Source organism: Hyla sarda, chromosome 1 (assembly GCF_029499605.1).
Source record: "Hyla sarda isolate aHylSar1 chromosome 1, aHylSar1.hap1, whole genome shotgun sequence".
In the NCBI taxonomy this organism is placed as follows: Eukaryota; Metazoa; Chordata; class Amphibia; order Anura; family Hylidae; genus Hyla; species Hyla sarda.
Window position 1 is genome coordinate 249,190,183 of NC_079189.1, and position 23,454 is coordinate 249,213,636.

General features: G+C 44.2%; 1 protein-coding gene across 1 annotated transcript in view; it reads right to left on the minus strand.

Annotated features, from left to right (window-relative positions):
- Positions 1-23,454, minus strand: part of LOC130305051 (beta-1,4-galactosyltransferase 1-like) — a 193,409-nt gene that overhangs the window by 56,331 nt on the left and 113,624 nt on the right. Inside the window, exons 4-5 of the mRNA XM_056551975.1 lie at positions 17,967-18,154; positions 15,852-15,974 (exon numbers count right to left, since the gene is read on the minus strand). Of these exons, the coding sequence (XP_056407950.1) occupies positions 15,852-15,974; positions 17,967-18,154 (311 nt within the window). The remainder of the gene's footprint in view (positions 1-15,851; positions 15,975-17,966; positions 18,155-23,454) is intronic.

Sequence of the window (23,454 nt, forward strand, 5' to 3'; positions counted from 1 at the left end):
TAAAGTCAAGCCTCAAGATAATTATCTAAAGTCAATTACAAGTCTAATTGGTCCCAGCAAGCTGCGAGGTCCTTCTGGGTTCTTGGCCACCTCTCTGTGAAGATAATTCCATCTGTCTTAACTCAGTAAAGCCTTCGTTAAACCATAACTGGTTGTGGACTCTCCTAGCCATTGGAATAGCAAAGATACCGATCGTGTGGTTCTGGTACCGAAAAACCACTCTGGCGTCACGAACATGAGGGGTTAACACCATTTGACCCCACCACCTACACCGCTACACCCCGTGGTCCCGCCATACACCGTGGGTCACCACACATGTTCCTTTGTCTTTTCGATATATGATTCTTTTTTAGGGGTATAGACATGATGCTTACCTATTATGTTCATATGCTAGTGTGTGACAAAGGTACATTTATTATTGACTATGACATGTGGCATGTACTACTACCACTGATGTCGGATGCCTAGGTACCACCATTGTACATTTACCAGACACACCATTATTATCATGCATCATGTTTATTAGAAGTTATTTGTGTGCCGTGAGGATAATCATAATTTGTCAATCATCACTAATAGATATTTACTAGATGCGCCATTAGCATAATTTATTTATGTGCCGTGATTATAACTGGGTAATAACTTATCTATGCGCCGTTATAACAATTTAACTATCTAATAATTTAACTATTTATTATTAGATACGCTTAAATGATTAGTGGAGCTTGTGTGTGTACATGAGATTGATACCGTGATGCCAGCCTATGGGCTCATACGTGCCCCACATGTGTATAGGAAAAGCTGATGTTAGGATGTGATGGGCCGTTTGCATGCATTGCGCATGCCTTGTATGTGTACCATTGATTATGTGATGTGGCTCATAGATACGTACACACGTGCCGGAAGTGAGGTCACAATATGGACCGAAAGTGATCACAGTGCAATGAGACTGATGGCATGCTATGGCTCCCAGCTGCAAGGTATTTCTAATAAGTACAGGTATTTAAAACATGGAGGGATGAGTGGTAGCAAAACACCCCTGAGAAAGTCGCCTTAGAAGCGATGGAACGCTTGGGGTCTCCTGTGGCCCGGTCCTTGTTCCTTATCACAGTTTATTTGGCTTCTCCATCCAGTCTGGGATGCTTTTTTCCTATACATCTCTTATGATTGCAAGTATAATGATGGGATTGTGGCAATACATTTGGGAATTGGAATTGTAGTTTACATGCTGTTGGAATTTGTGTTATTGTTTACCAGTATCGTATCATTATTTATTCCCTGCATTGTCTTGTTGCTATCTGTCCTCACACTTTTTTATATCATGTGTATTTTTTGCATAGAGTACCGTATTTTTCGCCATATAAGACGCTCCGGCATATAAGACGCACCCAATTTTAAAGGAGGAAAATCTAGAAAAAAAAGATTCTGAACCAAATACTGTAGTAAAATATTTTATATCAGTATAGTTCCCCCACAATAGTTGGCAGTATAGTTCCCCCACAATAGTTGGTAGTATAGTTCCCCCACAATGGTAGGCAGCTCCTCCCCCCTCCCCCCCCCCACAATAGTTGGCAGTATAGTTCCCCCACAATAGTTGGCAGTATAGTTCCCCTACAATGGTAGGCAGCTCCTCCCCCCTCCCCCCACAATGGTTGGCAGTATAGTTCCCCCACAATGGTAGGCACTGGCAGCTCCCCCCCCCACAATAGTTGGCAGTATAGTTCCCCCACAATGGTAGGCAGCTCCCCCCCTCCACAATGGTTGGCAGTATAGTTCCCCCACAATGGTTGGCAGTATAGTTTCCCCACAATAGTTGGCAGTATAGTTCCCCCACAATGGTAGGCACTGGCAGCTCCCCCCCCCCACAATAGTTGGCAGTATAGTTCCCCCACAATGGTAGGCAGCTCCCCCCCTCCACAATGGTTGGCAGTATAGTTCCCCCACAATGGTTGGCAGTATAGTTCCCTCACAATGGTTGGCAGTATAGTTCCCCCACAATGGTTGGCAGTATAGTTCCCCCACAATAGTAGGCAGCTCCCCCCCCTCCACAATGGTTGGCGGTATAGTTCCCCCACAATGGTAGGCAGCTCCTCCCCCCCACAATGGTTGGCAGTATAGTTCCCCCACAATAGTTGGCAGTATAGTTCCCCCACAATGGTTGGCAGTATAGTTCCCCCACAATGGTTGGCAGTATAGTTCCCCCACAATGGTTGGCAGTATAGTTCCCCCACAATGGTAGGCACTGGCAGCTCCCCCCCCACAATGGTTGGCAGTATAGTTCCCCCACAATGGTAGGCAGCTCCCCCCTCCACAATGGTTGGTAGTATAGTTTCCCCACAATGGTTGGCAGTATAGTTCCCCCACAATGGTTGGCAGTATAGTTCCCCCACAATAGTAGGCAGCTCCCCCCCCCCTCCACAATGGTTGGCAGTATAGTTCCCCCACAATGGTTGGCAGTATAGTTCCCCCACAATGGTTGGCAGTATAGTTCCCCCACAATAGTTGGCAGTATAGTTCCCCCACAATGGTTGGCAGTATAGTTCCCACACAATAGTTTGCAGTATAGTTCCCCCACAATAGTAGGCAGCTCCCCCCCCATAGACATACAGCTTCCAGCCATATACAGTGTACGGCTGGAGGCTGTATGTCTGTACTGCTGCCCCCACAGTGTTCCGGTCACCGCTCCTCTGGCCCAGTGTCACATCTACTGCTATGGCCTATGGACCATAGCAGTAGGTGTCGGGACCGGAGGAGCGGTGACCGGAACGCTGAAGATTACACACCGCCGGTCACTCACCAGGCCCCGGTCGGCGCGCGTCTTCCTCCGGTCCTCCGGCGCCTCTATGGTTGTACGTACGGGACGTCACTGAGGTCCCGTGCGTACAACCATAGAGAGGCGGAGGATTGCAGGAAGACCGGAGGAGGGCGCGCATCGGCCGGAGAATGGTTAGTGACCCGCGGACATCCTTATGTCCCGAAAAGATTTTTCGGGACATAGGGATGTCCGGCACAGGAAAACCTATGATTTTATCTGCCCGGGCCGGCTCCTGTGTGCGGCTGCAGGCGGGGGCCGGCCAGAGCAGGTAAAAACTAATACTGTATATTAAAACCAGGGGGCCTCCAGCTGTTGTGAAACTACAACTACCAGCATGCCCAGACAGCCTTTGCCGGTCCAGGCATGCTGGTAGTTGTAGTTTTAGAACAGCTGGAGGCACCCTGGTTTTTAGTATACAGTTATCAGTAATTCACCTGCCCGGTGCCCGGAACTGTATGTTCCAGGCGTAGGACAATAAACATAGCCGGTGTGAGGTGAAAAATTCACCGGAGGTCATGAGGCTGCTGCGGGTGGGGAGCGGGTAGTCAGCGCTGTACCGCACCGCCGCAGCCTCTGTACTTACCGCTGACTTCCCGCTCTCGCCCGCAACAGCCTTGGGCGTATATTCGCCGTATAAGACGCACCAACTTTTCCCCCCACGTTTTGGGGAAGAAAAAGTGCGTCTTATACGGCGAAAAATATGGTAGATAACTGGCCAATATACTCAAAGGAGTCTCTAGGAGAGGGGGTTCATGGCCCCTCCCTAGGGTTGTGCTTAGGCTCCTAGTTAGGCAATTTTAATTGTTTTTATTCTCTTTCCCTCATAAGTGCAATATTTGTAGTGTCTGCAGGACATTGTTTGTATACAATAAATATTTAGGAAAAGAATGATGGTGCTCAAAGTTACATACATATAATATCTCAAGTATGTGTTTATTAAAAGTAACAATATAAAAAATACATAAAATATATAGCCGTCTGAAAAGCCACAGGGCCCTTGTGGTGGACCTCTAGCTATATCAAAATCAGGGACGTGCACGCATAGGGCTCAAAGGGGGCTTGAGCCCCTGCCTTTTCATGCACCTGCCCCTTAATGGCCTTTTTTTTTTTTCAGGTGTGAGGCACAGAGGCACAGGGGCAGGAGTGTATAGAGGCACGGCTGGTAGAGATAACAGCAGGGGACAAGAAGAAAGAGCAGATACAAGTGTTAGGAAGTGACATCTTGTCATACAGGCATTCTCTGGACACTGTCTCCTGCTGCTGCTGACGGCCCCTCCCCCTCCCTGCTCCTCTCTGAGTAAGGAAAGGAAGAGTTGGAGGATAGAAGATCAGCTGGAGCAGCCATGAGGGGACAGTAATTGATCATCATCCGGGTCTGTCAGGGAGGACTGTAGGGACGGTGGACTGTGTGAGGGGACTTAGAAGAGTCCACAGTGACAGTAACTGATGATCAGCAGGGGGGTCTGTCAGGGAGGACTGGCCCCCTTTTTACAAGCAGCTTCAGGGAAATTTTAGTGTGTTTTTGTGTTGTTTTGTTTTTTTCCTTATTTATTCTGATATACACTATGGGGGAAATTTAACAAGACCTGTCCAGAGGAAAAGTTGCCCATAGCAACCAATCAAATAGCTTATTTTACTTTTGAAAAGGCCTCTGAAAAATGAAAGAAAGGATCTGATTGGTTGCTATGGGCAACTTTTCCTCTGGACAGGTCTTGTTAAATCTCCCCCATAGTGTCCCCCACCTACAGTACCTGAAAAGCTTAGTCCAGCATAGTTGTTCTTTCCCTCCCTATAAACCAGTGTTTCCCAACCAGGGTGCCTCCAGTTGGTACAAAACTACAACTCTCAGCCAAAGGCTGTCCAGGCATGCTGGGAGTTGCAGTTTTGCAACAGCTGGAGGCACCCTGCTTGGGAAACACTGCTATAAACCAATAGTGTTACCCACCTGTGCCCCTATAATGCCATTCCACATCTGTATCTTCCCCACATCATCAGTCCCTACAATCTTTGTATTGTCCCACCTTTCTTGTGGACCTGTCCAGAGGAAAAGTTGCCCATAGCAACCAATCAGATTGCTGCTTTCAGTTTTCAAAAGCCTTGTTAAAAATGAAAGAAGCAATCTGATTGGTTCCTATGGGCAACTGGACAACTTTTCCTCTGGACAGGTTTTGATAAATCTCCCCCATTTTGCTGCAGAATTTCTGCTGGTAATTCAATAACAAAATCCATAGTATAAAATCTGCAACAAAAAAATCTGTAGCAAAATCCCAATGGCTGGATTCACACTGTATGTGTGATAACATTTAAAGCACAACTCCGTTGCTTATGATAAATAACTATTGTGCAGAACCAATTTGGCTTCTAAATACCTTAAAGTGATACTTTCTTTTTTTTAAAGAACTGGTGCCAGAAAGTTAAACAGATTTCTAAATTACTGCTATTTAATAATATAGCAGTTGTATGTTACAGAGGAAATTATTTTCTTTTTAAATTTCCTTTTTGTCCTGTCCACACTGCTCTCTGCTGACACCTCTGTCCATGACAGGAACTGTCCAGAGCAGGAGAGGTTTGCTATGGGGATTTTCTCCTGCTCTGGACAGTTCCTGATACAGGCATCAGGTGTCAGAAGAGAGCACTGTGGACAAGACAAAAAGAAATTCATAAAGAAAATTATTTCCTCTGTAGTATATAGCTGCTAATAAGTACTGGAAGGGTAAAGATTTTTTTTAATAGAAGTAATTTACAAATCTGTTTAACTTTCTGGGACCAGTTGATAAAATAAAAAAATTAAAAAATTTCCACCAGAGTACCCTTTTAACAGGGCTCCTTTCTCCCCACTCCTGGAACTGTCCACAGCTGATAACTGAGCATAGTCCATATGCAGCTTATGTAGCACCAGACCCAGTGTGACACGAGGTGTGGACAGCACCAGGACACTGCGATGAGCTTATCTCCACCTCGGTCGGTAATAGGCTGAGCGCATGTCATATAAGGAGCCTTGGCCTGTTATATGACACTGCGCTCATTGTATCACTGGTCAAGGCGGGAAATCGCTGCGCCCGGCAATAAGTTCATCACAGTGTTTCGATCTGTGCACAGGAAGCAGAAAGAAGGCCGGAACGGAGGACAGAAAAACTATATCAGTGCAACAGGGGAGCTGTGGATGGTATGTTAGGGGATAAGTGTTTGATCGCGGGGGGGGGGTCCAAACGCTGGGCCCCCCGCAATCTCGTGCACGGGGCCACAGCTCTGCCACGCAGGGGGCGTGCCAGCCGCAGCGTGACATCACGGCTGACACGCCTCCTCCATGTAGTTCAATGGGAGAAGCGGGGAGGCAGCGTTTGTGCCTCCCCGCCTCTCCCATAGAACTGTATAAGGGACAGGGCGGGGAGGGTGCGTAACTGTCGACCTTTCACTGAGTGCTAATGCGGGGGCCCCCGTTAGGGAGATCGCGGGGGTCAAACACTTATCCTCTATCCCAGGGGTCGGCAACCCGCGGCTCCGGAGCCGCATGCGGCTCTTTTAAGCCTTTGCCGCGGCTCCGCGATTCTGTCCCGGTCCCGGTCACCCTTTCCTTTACTTTTACTCACCTGCCCTGGTGCCATCGGAGCGGCGTCTCTTCTTCCGGGGCCGCGCGGATCCTCACTGTCATGTGACAATGTAACGTCACATGACAGTTACGTCGCCGGTCTGCGCGCTCAGTCGAGGAGCGCCGCCGGGAGAGGAAGATGCCTTGCGAGGAGCTGGTGAGTACCATTAATCACTTGCTTAACCCCTCACCCCGCGGCAGCGTTAATGCTGCCACGGGGTGAGGGGTTAACGCTACCGCTGCCATGTGGTGAGGGGTAACTTAACCCCTCACCAGGCTCATCCCATGGCAGCGGCAGCGTTAACGGTTGGTTTACTCCTCACTCCGTGGCAGCATTAACCCCCCTCTCCCCAGCCTACCCCAGGCCTGGGCCTAAAAAAAGCCCACCCCAGGCCTGGGCCTAAAAAAAAAGCCCACCCCAGGCCTGGGCCTAAAAAAAAGCCCACCCCAGGCCTGGGCCTAAAAAAAAGCCCACCCCAGGCCTGGGCCTTAAAAAAAGCCCACCCCAGGCCTGGGCCTAAAAAAAGCCCACCCCAGGTCTGGGCCTTAAAAAAAGCCCACCCCAGGCCTGGGCCTAACTAAAAAAGCCCACCCCAGGCCTGGGCCTAACTAAAAAAAGCCCACCCAGGCCTGGGCCTAGCTAAAAAAGCCCACCCCAGGCCTGGGTGGACTTTTTTAGTTAGGCCCAGGGCTGGGGTGGGCTTTTTTAGCTAGGCCCAGGCCTGGGGTGGGCTTTTTTTAGTTAGGCCCAGGCCTGGGGTGGGCTTTTTTAGTTAGGGCCTAACAAAAAAAGGCCACCCCAGGCCTGGGCCTAACTAAAAAAGCCCACCCCAGGCCAGGGCCTAACTAAAAAAGCCCACCCCAGGCCTTAGCCTAACTATAAAAGCCCACCCCAGGCCTGGGCCTAACTAAAAAAGCCCACCCCAGGTCTGGGCCTAACAGTTAGGCCATGGCCTGGGGTGGGCTTTTTTAGTTAGGCCCAGGCCTGGGGTGGGATTTTTTATTTAGGGCCTAACAAAAAAAGCCCACCCCAGGCCTGGGCCTTACTAAAAAAGCCCACTCCAGGCCTGGGCCTAAATTAAAAAGCCCACCCCAGGCCTGGGGCTAACTAAAAAAGCCCACCCCAGGCCTTGGCCTAAATAAAAAAGTCCACCCCTGGCCTGGGCCTAAATAAAAAATCCCACCCCAGGCCTGGGGCTAACTAAAAAAGCCCACCCCAGGCCTGGGCCTAAATAAAAAAGCCCACCCCAGGCCTGGGCCTAAATAAAAAAGCCCACCCCTGGCCTGGGCCTAAATAAAAAAGCCCACCCCTGTCCTGGGCCTAAATAAAAAAGCCCACCCCAGGCCTGGGCCTAAATAAAAAAAGCCCACCCCAGGCCTGGGCCTAAACATTGTTAAGTGAAAGTCCTTTTTTTCTTCAGATTGACAGCTGACTGCACGATCCTGTATATATAGCATTAAGGTAAGAAATAATATATGCAGTGTTATATTTGTTTTAATTGTTGCAATGGTTTTGCGGCTCCCAGTTTTTTTTTTCCTTCGGAAACGGGTCCAAGTGGCTCTTTTTGTCTTAAAGGTTGCAGACCCCTGCTCTATCCTGTAGATTTCCCAAGCACGGTCCTCAAGTCCCCCTAACACAGTGCTTCTCAAATAGTGGGGTGCGCCTCCAAGGGGGGGCGCGAGGCTCCGTAAAGGGGGGCCCGACTCACTCGCAAGCGGCGTCTCACACGGCGTCGGTTGCCTAGCAACTCTACGGCTGGATCTTACTTACGGCCCTGGGTTGTCAGTTTGGCTGCCTGGGAGAGGCGCTTTGAACTCCGGCGTGGCGCGCTGCTACGTTCAGACATGAGGTCACGTCACCGGGGCGACTTGACCTCACGTCTGAGCGCAGCAGCCCACCATGTCGGAGTTCAGTGTGCCACCCAGCAGTGCGCCCGCCGCCCTGCTCTCTCTCGTACAGGCCCTTCTTGTCCTCAGGTACAGATCCCTGCTTGTCCTCCATGTAAAGAGCCCTGCTTGTTGTCAGTGTACAGAGCCCTGCTTGTTGTCAGTGTACAGAGCCCCGCTTGTTGACAGTGTACAGAGCCCCGCTTGTTGTCAGTGTACAGAGCCCCACTTGTCCTCAGTGTACAGAGCCCTGCTTGTTGTCAGTGTACAGAGCCCTGCTTGTCTTCAGTGTACAGAGCCCTGCTTGTTGTCAGTGTACAGAGCCCTGCTTGTTGTCAGTGTACAGAGCCCCGCTTGTCCTCAGTGTACAGAGCCCTGCTTGTTGTCAGTGTACAGAGCCCCTGCTTGTCTTCAGTGTACAGAGCCCTGCTTGTTGTCAGTGTACAGAGCCCTGCTTGTTGTCAGTGTACAGAGCCTCATATACGTTAATAAGGATACAGTGTTATGCAGAGGTTTACTTATAACAATTTTATAGACAAATGATACTATTTACAGTCGCACGGGGGGGGCAGAAAATAATTGAGAAGCACTGCCCTAACAGGTCATGTTTTCAAGATTCCCTTAGTCTTTCACAGGTGATATAATTCTGGTCTGTGCATCAGGCATCTCTACAACTATATCACCTGATAACATGACCTGTTGGGGGTATTTAAAGGACAACTGCAGCCAAATTTAACTTATCCCGTATCCACAAGATAGGGGATAAGTGTTTGATCGCGGGGGTCCGACCGCTGGGACCCCCCATGATCTCCCTGGTATTAGCGCTGAGCTCTGAGCTCGACGGTTTACGCCCCGTCCCCTCCCCGTCCCCATACAGTTCTATGGGGGAGGCATGAACGCTGCCTCTCCCATAGAAATGTATGGAGGGGGCATGTCGGCCGCAACGTCATTCTGCAGCCAGCATGCCCCCTGCACGGGAGAGCCATGGGAGAGCCACGGCGCGGCCCCGTACAGGAGATCGCAGAGGGCCCAGCAGTCGGACCCCCCGCGATCAAACACTTATCCCCTATCCTGTGGATAGGGGATAAGTAAAATTTTGTCTGCAGTTGTCCTTTAAGGACCGTGCTTGGGTTAACACTGGTCTAGGGAGTTGCATATGGATCGGGTGTGCCCTTTTTTTCACATTGAGCCCCTGCCTCTTAAAATTCCTGTGCACGTCCCTGATCAAAATAATGATTAAAACATGAAATAATGATACTAATAATGGGAAATAGGTAAAAGATATAGTGCCGTGTGAACTGCCGCTGAAATTAAGCACAAAAGAATAACAATCCAATATTATAGTTAGTAGGGCACTGTGCCACTTGTAGTTCGTGCACATAAATGTTTTACACTTTCAGATGATTATAGATTCTAATGTCCTCACAAGATGAATAGCGCTAATTCCAGAAAGGAATTTTATCATTTGCTTGCTCCGGCAATTGATAGTAATATTCGGCAAGTTATAAATAATGTCATAGTATATAGTGCGGCAGTGCTGTGCACCTCTCACCTATCCCACAGATCACAGGAGACGGGAGTGTGGATCTATACGGTGCAATCCTGCAGCTCCTGGAGTTGACAGTGCAACTCCGATGTCATGGACTGTGTAAGTTGTATCTTGCCGGCACTGATCTTCTGCAGCAGCGTGCAGGTACTGTCAGCTGTATGATCCTCGAAGACATGTAGATCTCTGCTCTGCGGCAGGTATAAGTAGCCCCGGCGTCCTTGTGTCTTTGAGAGTGAGGGGTGATTGATTGGCAGGGCACTATCTGTCCAAGGCACCTGTAGCAGTATGCTGGGCAGCAGCAGACCTCACTGGGCAATGATGAAATACTATTAATATTCAGGCTGGACTAGTTTCAGGATCTCCATATATCCTTTCTTCAACGGCTATATAGATACACCGTCATTCTAAATGATTTATTTAACACCTAGGGCAGTGATGGCGAACCTTTTTGAGCCCGAGCACCCAAACCGTAATGCACAAAAACCTTTTTTTTCCCCTCAAAGTGCCAGCAGAAGAGCAATTAAATCAGAATACTGAGGTTTAAGTTTAGAAAAAACAACTTATACAGTTGCCATAACTAATTAACATCTTTTGTTTTAAAAGAACACAACAACAGAGGTCAATGATCCAAACTTGTTTTTTTTTTTTTATTGAAAAAAACATAAATTCTAATAAAGAAAACACACTGGTGTTTTTGTTTTCGTTAATGTTATATTTTAAAGGAGAACTGTCCACCTTCTCCCCCTGCACTAACCAGCGGTACTGGCTGGTAGAGCGGGGGACACTGATCAGTTTGAGCCTTACCTTGCCCGGATCCGCTGCGGTTTCTACCGTAATCTTCTATTTTCACTATATGCAATTGAGGTGCTAACTTGCACTGAGCGGGCTAACTGGCACTCTGACGTCAGCGTTTCTGACCGCAGCGCGGTCTTCATAACAAAGCGGGGAGAAGAGGGAGAGGAAGAGAGAGGGGAGGAATATTGATGAGCTGGACAGCGCTGCGGCCAGAAACGCTGACATCAGAGTGCCAGTTAGCCCAGTCAGTGCAAGTTAGCACCTCATTTTTATATAGCGAAAATAGAAGATTACGGCAGAACGGCACGGCGGATCCAGGCAAGATAAGGATTCAACTGATCAGTGTCCCCCGCACTACCAGCCACTACCACTGGTTAGTGCAGGGGGAGAAAGCGTACAGTTTTCCTTTAATAGTTCGGATTCCAAATATGTTTGTTTATTTTTGGTAACATTATTTTATATAAAAATGGGGAAAAAGAGGGTCGATTTAACCTTTTTTGGGGGGTGGAGGGGCTTTAAACATTATTTTACATTTTCTTTTTCCAAACTTTTTTAGTCCCCCTAGGGCAGAGTTTTCCAAACGGTTTCTCTCCAGTTGTTGCAATACTACAACTTCCAGCATGCCCGGACAGCCAAAGGCTGTCCAGGCATGCTGGGAGTTATAGTTTTGCAACAGCTGGAGGCACCCTGTTAGGAAAAAAAAACTGCCATGGGGACTGTTCAACTACTTGCACTGCAATCTAGTGATTGCAGACACTGATCACTGTTGTGCACATCACTGATCAGTGTTATCTGTGCTCCATTACTACAGCCTGCAGAGGCTATCAACATTATTGGAGCGCCGATGGGACAGGACGGAGGCAGGTAGGTAACCTCCGCCTGTCCTCTCAGCTGATTGGGAACCGGCAGCATTATGCCACCAGTTCCCCGATCAGCTCCACTGAGCTACCGGCAGTCACTTCGGCATTTTAGATGCCGCGATCAGCTTTGATCGCCGCGTCTAAAGTGTTAATGCCGGACATCACTCGGATCGGTGATGTCCAGCATTAGCCAGCATGAAGAGAGCTCGGTTCTTGAGCTCTCTTCATACGCCCACTGCATGGCTGCACCGTTTATTAACTGCACCCAGCCGTGGTGGGGTTAATTCACCTCCCAGCACTGCGCACTTCTGAAAGGAGAGACAGTCAGCCGCACAGAGAAGGGACTGGGCCACTCTGCAGGGAGCTAACTTAGCGCCGGAGCCCGGCTATGCTCGCTTGCTCTGCAGGGACCGCCTGCCCCTTCACTGTATAATCTCACGCATCAAAAGGCATCCATGGCAAACTATGGCCACATGCCCACAGAGGGGTCTCGGCGTGCCACCTGTGGCACGCGTGCCATAGGTTCGCCATCACTGACCTAGGGTATAGGTGTTTAGACGGGTTTGCTCGGTTTTTGGTATTAAAGGCGAGGTGAGCGCCTTCCATTTTTTGCGCATATTTACAATAAAGATTTGTTGATATCATTCTTTTTGGTGTGCTGTTGTCATTTCAGTGTTGCTTGTTCTCCTTTTTGTGTGTTGGGGCTTTCATTGGGCAACAGACTTTCAACTCCCTCCAAAGGTTTTCTATGGGGTTGAGATCTGGAGACTGACTAGGCCACTCCAGGACCTTGAAATGCTTCTTTGCTTTACAATGATCGTTCGCCCTGGTCCCTTTGCTGAAAAATAGCCCCAAAGCATGATGTCCCCCCCCCCCCCACCACCACCACCATGCTTCACAGAAGGTATTATGTTCTTTGGATGCAACTCAGCATTCTTTCTCCTCCAAACACAACGAGTTGAGTTTTTACCAAAAATTTCTACTTGGATTTCATCTGACCATATGGCATTTTCCTGAAAATCTTCTGGATCATCCAAATGCTCTCTAGCAAACTTCAGATGCCCCTGGACATGTACTGCATTAAGCAGGGGGACATGTCTGCCACTGCAGAATTTCAGTCCCTGACGGCGTAGTGTGTTAGCCTTTGTTACTTTGGTCACAGCTCTCTGCTGGTCATTCACTAGGTCCCCCCGTGTGGTTCTGGGATTTTTGCTACCTGTTCTTGTGATCATTTTGGCCCCAATGGCGTGAGATCTTGCGTGGAGCCACAGATCGAGGGAGATTATCAGTGGTCTTGTATGTCTTCCATTTTCTAATAATTGCTCCCACAGTTGATTTCTTCACACCAGACTGCTCACCTATTGCAGATTCAGTCTTCCCGGCCTGTTGCAGGTCTACAATTTTGTTTCTGGTGTCCTTCGACAGCTCTTTGATCTTGGCCATTGTGGAGTTTGGAGTATGACTGTTTGAGGTTGTGGACAGGTGTCTTTTATAATGATAACAAGTTCAAACAGGTGCCAGTTACAGGTCTGTGAGAGCCAGATATCTTGCTTATTTGTAGCTGACCAAATCATTATTTTCCACCATAATTTTCAAATAAATTCTTTAAAAATCTGACAATTGATTTTATGAATTTTTTTTCTCATTATGTCTCTCATAGTTGAGGTATACCTACAATGGATTATTATTATTATATTTATTATTATAGGCCTCCATCATCTTTTTAAGTGGGATAACTTGCACATAATAATAATAATAATAATAAAATAATATTCACATAAAACATATATTTACCGGAACCTACATACACACAGGCACATACATACAAGAACATATACAGAAAGGAACGTACAGTACATAGTACATAGGTAGTAAACACATACAGACACTTTCACACATATACATGTAGAAACATATATACACCATGAAATATATACAAGCTGATATATCTAACACCCTTATACATACAGGTACACACACACACACACACATATATATACACATCACACAGACACAGTGACATACATTCACTCACATATACAGAAAAATACTTACAGTAAGGGTCCCATCACTCTCTGCACAGGCTGAAGTTTCTGGCCGGACCTAGTGTGGATGGGGCTTCTCTCTACCTTCTCTGCTCCTTTCTCCTCCATGTGGAGAAGAGCAGAGAAATAGCAGATAATAACAGGGTAAGTGGTGACCCCTTCCTGCTTGGAGGGCACAGCACTCTCCATTAAATGCACATACAAATCCTCAGCAACTGGTCCTCCTGAGTCTGCAGACTCATTTTGTGAGGGAATTAAAGGGCAGGTGCAGTAAAAGGGCAAGTCCCCTTTAAACCTGTGTGTGCACGTCCCTGGTCCTTTTGAGAATTTACATCTGAGAATTTTGCCTCTGCTGCTTTACAGGAGTTAGTAATAAACTAGAAGCTGTTACACTCCACCAACCCCTACGCTCCACTTAGTTTTAATCAATAGGCTCTTATCAGCATGTCAATATACTCTTTAGTCTATACTGTAATTGTTAAACCTTTTACTTTTTTTAATCATTGAAACCAGTTTGAATGTTGAGTTCGTTGTCTAGGTACGAAATATTTCTACTTTTTTGTTTTTATTTATTTATAGGTGGAACGCAGTCTGGACCTGGACCCAGCCACCGTCCACTCCAGACCCAGCTCTGAAATAGAGCCAAAATCTGTGCAATTTGACATAATTCAGTGGGTACAAATACTTTCCTGTAGGTCCTAGTACTCCTGGCACTTACTAAATAACTTTACTATGACCAGTTCTCAGTAAATATTGCTGCTCTGCTCCTTTATTTGTAACATTACATCCTATGAAGGAACATGTGACATTCACTTCACTCTGCTTACTACATAGCAAAACAGTGCAGGCACAGTGGAGGAGGCAGAGGGACATGAATTTCACATGCTTTTTCATAGAACCACATATTACGAATGGGGAGCAGAGAGGCAACATTTACAGAGTACATGGCATAGTGCAGTATATCAGTAAGTGCTCGTGGGCTACAGTGGGGGGCTACTACTATCGACTGCTAATAGTACCTATTGAGAGGGCTGTAACTACATATAGAGGGGGCTGCTACTACTACTACAAGGGGGTCTGCCAATACCTACAGGAGGCCTGTTACTACCTATGGGGGGGCTTCTATATAAAGGAGGGGGCTGTTACAACCTACAGGGGGGGGGCTGATAGTATCTACAGGGGTTACTACTATCTATAGGGGGGCTGCTACTACATACAGGGTGGCTGATGTTATCAACAAGGGGGGCTGTTTCTAACAGGAGGATTACTACTACTACCACCAGGGGTGCTGTTACTACTTATAGAGGGGACTGCTATTACCTATGGGCGATGTTACTAACAAGGGGGCTGCTACTATGTACAGGGTATAAAAAAAAGTCCCACTAGACCTTTAGTGCAAATAATGCTATATATCCGCCTCATAGCGGGTATAGGCATAATGATGACCTCCTATCACTCAGAGGGCTCTATATATCAGAATTTAGCCCAATCAAAAATAAAGCTACAACAATCTCCAAAAAATTGCCAAATTTTATTGTACATCATAGAAAAGATAAAAACATGAGGTATAACTCACAAAGACACACCAATAAAAACTTATAGTGGGGTCCAGAACATATGTAAATGCAAGTGCTAGTATTATGATATTGCACATAGACATTGCACGGACTAAATATGTCTCTAGGGGAAACATGCTCCCATCTAATAGTAACTTGCCCGTAATCTAAATTGCTTTTGTGTGCATGTATAATGCACACATTGCACTGATGTTATATTATTAAGTCATGCGCACTCACCCATAATGAAAAAACGTCTGTGCACCACCGAACCCCTACAGCCACTGTTTCGTTCCTTCCTCAGGGGGCTGTATAATGCACACAACAGTGCAATGTGTGCATTATACATGCACACAAGTGCAATTTAGATTACGGGCAAGTTACTATTAGATGGGAGCATGTTTCCCCTAGAGACATATTTAGTCCGTGGTTTATGAAAAATATTGGTATGGTCTATGTGCAATATCATAATACTAGCACTTGCATTTACTTATGTTCTGTACCCCACTATAAGATTTTATTAGTGTGTCTTTGTGAGTTATACCTCATGTTTTTATCTTTTCTATGATGTACAATAAAATTTGGCAATTTTTGGAGATTGTTGTCGCTCTATTTTTTATTGGGATGGATACTATGTACAGGGGTCTGTTACTACCTGGGGGGGGATAAATTGCTTGATGACATTTTCTCTAACTGCACCTCTTTGAATTTTAATTGAATGCCATAGATTTATAGTTTTATTTAGAATAACTTACCGGTTATAAAGCTCATCATCTTCTCCTCCCCATCCCCAAAATCGGTTTGAAAACCCATTTATTTTTATAAACTGTTCTTGTGTGAAAGCCACTATACCACCAAATATAGTTTGATAAGGTAACCTAAAAAAAATAGGATGTTATAATATTGTCAGATGTATGTAATATTCAAATATTTTATACCGTTTGAACTGGGTATTAAGGGGTTATCCACTGAAACTTTTAGGCTTGGTATTAAAATAACTTTTTAATAATTTTTTTTTTTTTATATAACGTGCAATGACCAAAATTGTGAAAATCACCCTTTCCACCGGATAACCCCTTTAACAAGCTCTGGTAAAGTGAAAGCTAAGCTGTGATTGGTTGTTATGGGCAAAATCTCTCCAGTTTTTCTCTCACATATTTTGATAAATCAGGACCACTGTCTATTCTTCGGGCTATATTACATGTTATACACTGACACAAAGGCCCTCATTTACTAAGAGTGGAGTGTTTATTCTGGAGTGATTTCAATATCACTCGTCTTTTTTTCAGGCATATTTACTATTCTGTCGCACATTTCGTTTTTTTTTCTGTTGCACGTTTTCTTGTGTCGCACTTGTCAATTGTGTCTCACAAACTCCGAGCTAAAGAAATTAGCTGTGTGAGTCAAAATGGTTTAGACTTTGTTTGTTTAAAAATATTTCCTTGAATCAAAAGTATTCATGTGTTATAATTTGTCAAACATTACAACAATTATCCTTGTTTATCAGCTTGGGTGTTACATTGATTTAAACCTGATATTGCAAATGTGTTAAAAAGAAAAAAAAATACATTAACTATCACAAAAGCATTCAATATTTTATTCATAAAAGTGTTGAACTGTACAAAATGTTTTCAGGTTATAAAACAAGTTACTTTCACAAAAAAACACAATGGCAAAGAGTCCCTTGTTAGAAATCACTCCAATTTTTGAATTTCACTCGGCCTCTTGGCTGTCCACTGCACTGCACATCAAGTGGTTAAGATCAGGCCCCAAACCCACTGGCATCTGTAATTTGGACTTTTAGATGCCATGATCGGCATTGATCAGAGCATCTAAAGGGTTAATTGATAAACATTAGAGTGACTGCTAATAGCAGCCAGGACTCGCCAGTTATGATATCTAAGTGTTACAAAAAAAAAGTTTCCTGAATAACCCCCTTTAGGGTAGTAACACAGAAAATCTGCATCATATATGCAACATGGGTTCCTAGCCTTAGAGTCTATTCACACGTACAGTATTCTGCGCAGATTTGAGGCGCAGGATTTGAAGCTGTTTTCAGTCAATCAGTTTACATTGAAGTCTGCAGCAGAAAATCCTGCGCATCAAATCTGCACAGAATAGTGTACGTGTGAATAGATCATTAAGGAGATATTCCAGCCTCTAAAAACTTAGGGATACAGGAGAACAGCGCTCAGGTATCTGTGGCACTCCTATAGACAATTTATGAAGATGAAGCATGTGGTGACCTACTGTTCATTCAGTGAGGAGAGTCAGGTCATCATTTTAGGGATCATGGAGGTCTCAGAAGTCAGACCCCCCCCAACGATCATTTATCCCCTATCCTGTGGTTAGGGTCCTTTGGGTAGAGCATAAGTTTTTTAGGGTCTGGAATATTCCTTTAATTGGATTATTAAAATTGATGGCCTAGTGGTCGTGTAAGGTACTGCAAAATTGTCATAATTAAGTACCTTGTACCACTACTATGACAATAAAAGGATAAGCACTGGTAACCATTGAAGAGGCCGGGAGCTCGGGACATCATAGCCCCGCCCCTCATGATGTCACGTCCCGCCCCCTCAATGCAAATGTCCCATGCATTGAGGGGGGGGGCGTGACATCATGATGGGCGGGGCTATGATGTCACAAGCTCCCGACGCTGGCTCTAAGCATTCGGAACGTTTTGTTCCAAACGCTGAGCAGCGGAGTACCCCTTTAAAAGAACATCGTGTTTGTTTAAAAAAAAAAAAAGTGTTAGCAGTTGAGTAGTTTTCTAAATGACTGAAAGCAAAAATCCTACCCAAACTGGTCTATACATTTTGGATAATTATAATTAGCTAAAATAAAATGTAAATGTGATTTAACAAATTTACCTGAAGGCGAACTTGTCTAGAGAATTAGCCATATGTTTGGGATTTTTTGAGCATCTGTATAAATTCCTGTCATCCATAGGAATAATATCAACATCGCTGAATATGAAGCAATTATAATCATAATCTTTTATTGCCTCTGAATACCCAACATTCATCAGCTTGGCTCTATTAAAAGTTGTATTGTTAATCTGCAAAAATAAAAAATACATATATGACGTTCTGTGCCATTAAAACTTAGTTCTTATGTAATAGATTTTACAGCATTCATCATATAATGCACAATAGAAAACATAAAGATGAGGTTTGAGTAGAGGTAGATAGGTGGATTTTATATAGTGAACTATACACAAAATGGAATAATTAATATTATTATGTAAACCTGTCACCCAGGTATAAGATGTAGAAGCACAAATATACAGTGCAACAAGCGTGGAAAGGTACTATTACTGATTAATAGACCATAATTCTGTGCTGCTGCATTCTCGCATTCTCTTGGATATGTATCAATATACTGACAATTTCATATCACACTTCTCTTTGTTCCTGCATACTGTGATAGCATTCAACCAGTAGTGTCAAAGAGTGGAAGTGGAAGCTGGACCTGGGGCAGTGCTGGCTTATTGTGGGTTCTGTCCCTTTAGAGTGGAAGTCTATGACTAAGCCCTCTAGGGTGGTAAGATGTCAGATCAGTAGAAGAAACAACTCACCATGGTCTCGCCCTATGTTTGCTGCACCGTACTTTGATTTTGTATCATGATTTTATAAGAAGATGGAATAAAAGTGATTTTTTTTAACTGCCAGTGCTTTGATTTCCCCTTTCTGCTTTTGGATTCTGCCAGTTAGTGGTTGACGAGGACCGTATTCACATGCGGGAGAGGTGAGCAATACATAAACTCTTTTTTTTTTTTTGCTACTGAAGTCTGTGGAAGCACAGGATAGGGTATAAGTTCCTGATTGCGGGTGGTCCCACCATTGGGACCCTCCCACGATCTCTTTTTCTGGGGCCATCAACTTACCTATCCTTGATGTGCTCAAGCCCCCACCTTCCTGGACGAATGCAGGTGACGACCCCTTCAGCCAATTACTGGCCCCAGCAATGTCCCCCCGGTGATTGGCTGAGCGGCCGTCACTGTGGATAGTGGACAAGTTCCGTTGTACCCCTTTAAGCATGTGTAAAATGTACAGATGATGTGGTTTTTGTAGTAGTAAAGAAGGGAAGTAAGGTCTGGCCTTGTACTGATAAATGCCATTTATTTTAATGCATACCAATTTCTTTGCAAGAAAAAGGAAGCAGAGTTGGCATTATGTCCACAGCAGGTGATATTTGTGTGATCTGTGTATCATACATATGTATATCATGTGCAGTTTGTTTGCCCTATTTCTCTGTTAAAGGGGTTATCCAGGATTTAAAAAAAACATAGGTGCTTTCTTCAAAAAGCAGCCTCACACACGTCCTCTAGTTGGGTTTGGGTTCACTTCAATGGATCTTAACTGCAATACCACACATAAACTGAGGACAAGAGAGACACTGTTTCTAAAAGCAGCCATGTTTTTTTTTTTTTGAGCAGTAGAGGTAGTCTCCAGCCTTCTGAGCAATACTAAAGCATTGTTCAGAAGACTGGAGACCACATCCATTGTTCAGAAAAGGAAATTCAAATATAAGGAAAAATACAGGAACAGCTGTAGTGATTTTTCTAGGTGAAGTGCATTTTAAACAGTATCCCCCGCACTTTTTACCTGTATATTCAGGTTAGTGCAGGTAATGCTTCTGTCAGGTTTCCTGTAAGGTTGAATGTCCAATGTGGTTGCTATGCGGCTTAGGCTAGGTTTACATCACAATTTTGCCAAAGATTTGGTGCACATTTTTTATTATTTTTATTATGTTTAGCTAAAAAAAAAAGATGCCTGAAAAATGTACACAGTTTAGATCCATATGTTTCCATATGTCACTAACTATGTCAGTTAAAAGCAACTGGAAAAACACAGTCCGGCATGTAGAGGTTTTTAGAAGGACAAAAATACTGTGGTAGTCTACTCTTTTCAGGAGCCCTAAAATTTTTTGAAATGCAAGACAGCAAAAAGTAAGAAATGTATACAAGTTTCTACAACTTTAAATTCATTAAAACCTCCAAATCTGCGTTATCATACGCCTCTGTATGTTTTTTTGTTGCAAAAACATATAACATTGATGGAAGGTGGTATGTAGTTAAGCAGGGCAGTTTTGTGCTAGTCTCTCCCTGCCATGCTGGGCTTGATAAGGCTCTCCCTATTTAGGATAATGTGGTGTACATCTGGCCTCCTTGACTCCTCCTCCTGGACAAAACTGTGGCCAATGATTGGCTGAGCAGTGCTGTGACATTACGTCTACAGCTCTGGAAAGCAGACTGTCAGCGGAGTCGGTCATAGACAGGGCTCTCTGATACTGAAGGGTAAAAAAGAAAGGGTATTTAAAGTTTTTGTTGTTTATAAGGCAGGCTGGGGACAATAGTAAAATAAAAAAATATATCCGGAGAACCCCTATGATTTCATTGAAACACTGCAACATTTTTGAGAAAATCATAGCACATTGTACAGAAGAAGTCTGTGTAGGTTTCATGTAGCCCATGGCTCAGGCACCATGAAACAACTATACACCTATTTAAGACTACCTGTCACCAAATAAAACTTGTGTTCCTTGGGTAATTAGCAGAAACTTTCCCATTCACTTGCTTTTAAAATTATCAACATAAATATGTTTAAAATGTAATAGAAAAATCGGCCATTAGGTGGCGCTGTTCTGGTCCCTGCTGCAATTAATACAGGGAGTGCTTCTCTACACTGAGCTTGATTTATAGCTGCACAGAGCCTCACTGAAAGCTGCAAAGAGCCTCACTGAAAGATATATAGAGCCTCACTGAAAGCTGCACAGACTGAAAGCTACACAGAACCTCAGTGAAAACTGCACAAAGCCTGAGGTCTTCTGTTCATCACAGCGCTACAAAGATGTGAGGGCGGAAGTGGTCCCCCAGCAGGGTTCAGTGATGTTGTGCCTGCTGGGAAATGCCCAGTTTCTCCTGCTGGGAGATTGCACTATGTGAGCAAGAAGAATGGTAAGATACAGAGCTTTTAAAGCTCTGAAGATTGTTTTTAATGATGGGAGGACTGTTAGGAGTAGTTAGGGAACATAGCCTGAGATAGATTAGAAATGTTTATTTGGTGACTGGTACTCTTTAAGAAAAACCACTGAACACAAATATATACAAAATATAATACAAAAATAATATAAAATATATCTTTATTTAACATATGCAAAGTAATCACATAAAAACATCAGTATGAATCAGTATTAGGAACTGGGGTGAAAACACCCAGTAAATGTACCTAATGTATGTTCATGATCATCAGCAACAGGCGGCGGTAGAGGGGAAAAAACAGTACTAGTGGGGTACACATAAACTAGCAAGCATAGTAATTTAATAGTCAGTACCTAAAGTGCTGGATCAGACCTCAATCATTAAAGGGGTTCTCCGGTGCATAGACATCTTATCCCCTATCCAAAGGATAGGGGATAAGATGCCTGATCACGTGTGTCCCGCCGCTGGGGACTCCCGTGATCTTGCACGCGGCACCCCGTTTATAATCAGTCCCCGGAGCGTCACGCCCCCTCCCATTGCTCTTGGGAAGGGTGGCGGTAGGACTAGCATTACAGAGGAGCCCTCACCCTGGCATCACGTATAGAAAGGGTTAACCAGACACCCTTTAGTCACCGCACAGCTACACCCCACATACCCTACTCCCCCAGGCTATCACACATACATATAAATAAAACTACATACCAAATTTATCAAACTATGTGAGAGTTAAAGGGGAGGAATTTTCCCACAGCAACCAATCACAGCTCAGCTTTCACTTTACCAGAGCTTGTTAGCTGAGCTGTGATTGGTTGTTGTGGGAAAATCTCTCAATTTTTTTCTCTCACACAGTTTCATAAATCTGGGCCTGTGGAGCTTGATGTAACACCCCAGCATTATAACATCAATCTCTGTATGTAATAAATGTAACACCCCAACATTATAACATCGATCTCTGTATATACTAAATGTAACACCCCAACATTATAACACCAATCTCTGTATGTAGTAAATGTAACACCCCAACATTATAACACCAATCTCTGTGTGTACTAAATGTAACACCCCAACATTATAACACCAATCTCTGTATGTACTAAATGTAACACCCCAACATTATAACATCGATCTCTGTATATACTAAATGTAACACCCCAACATTATAACACCAATCTCTGTATGTACTAAATGTAACACCCCAACATTACAACATCGATCTCTGTATATACTAAATGTAACACCCCAACATTATAACACCAATCTCTGTATGTAGTAAATGTAACACCCCAACATTATAACACCAATCTCTGTGTGTACTAAATGTAACACCCCAACATTATAACACCAATCTCTGTATGTACTAAATGTAACACCCCAACATTATAACACCAATCTCTGTATGTACTAAATGTAACACCCCAACATTATAACACCAATCTCTGTGTGTACTAAATGTAACACCCCAACATTATAACACCAATCTCTGTATGTACTAAATGTAACACCCCAACATTATAACACCAATCTCTGTATCTACTAAATGTAACACCCCAACAGTATAACACCAATCTCTGTATGTACTAAATGTAACACCCCAACATTATAACATCGATCTCTGTATATAACTAAATGTAACACCCCAACATTATAACACCAATCTCTGTATGTAGTAAATGTAGCACCCCAACATTATAACACCAATCTCTGTGTGTACTAAATGTAACACCCCAACATTATAACACCAATCTCTGTGTGTACTAAATGTAACACCCCAACATTATAACACCAATCTCTGTATGTACTAAATGTAACACCCCAACATTATAACATCGATCTCTGTATATACTAAATGTAACACCCCAACATTATAACACCAATCTCTGTATGTACTAAATGTAACACCCCAACATTATAACACCAATCTCTGTATGTACTAAATGTAACACCCCAACATTACAACATCGATCTCTGTATATACTAAATGTAACACCCCAACATTATAACACCAATCTCTGTATGTAGTAAATGTAACACCCCAACATTATAACACCAATCTCTGTGTGTACTAAATGTAACACCCCAACATTATAACACCAATCTCTGTATGTACTAAATGTAACACCCCAACATTATAACACCAATCTCTGTATGTACTAAATGTAACACCCCAACATTATAACACCAATCTCTGTGTGTACTAAATGTAACACCCCAACATTATAACACCAATCTCTGTATGTACTAAATGTAACACCCCAACATTATAACACCAATCTCTGTATCTACTAAATGTAACACCCCAACAGTATAACACCAATCTCTGTATGTACTAAATGTAACACCCCAACATTATAACATCGATCTCTGTATATAACTAA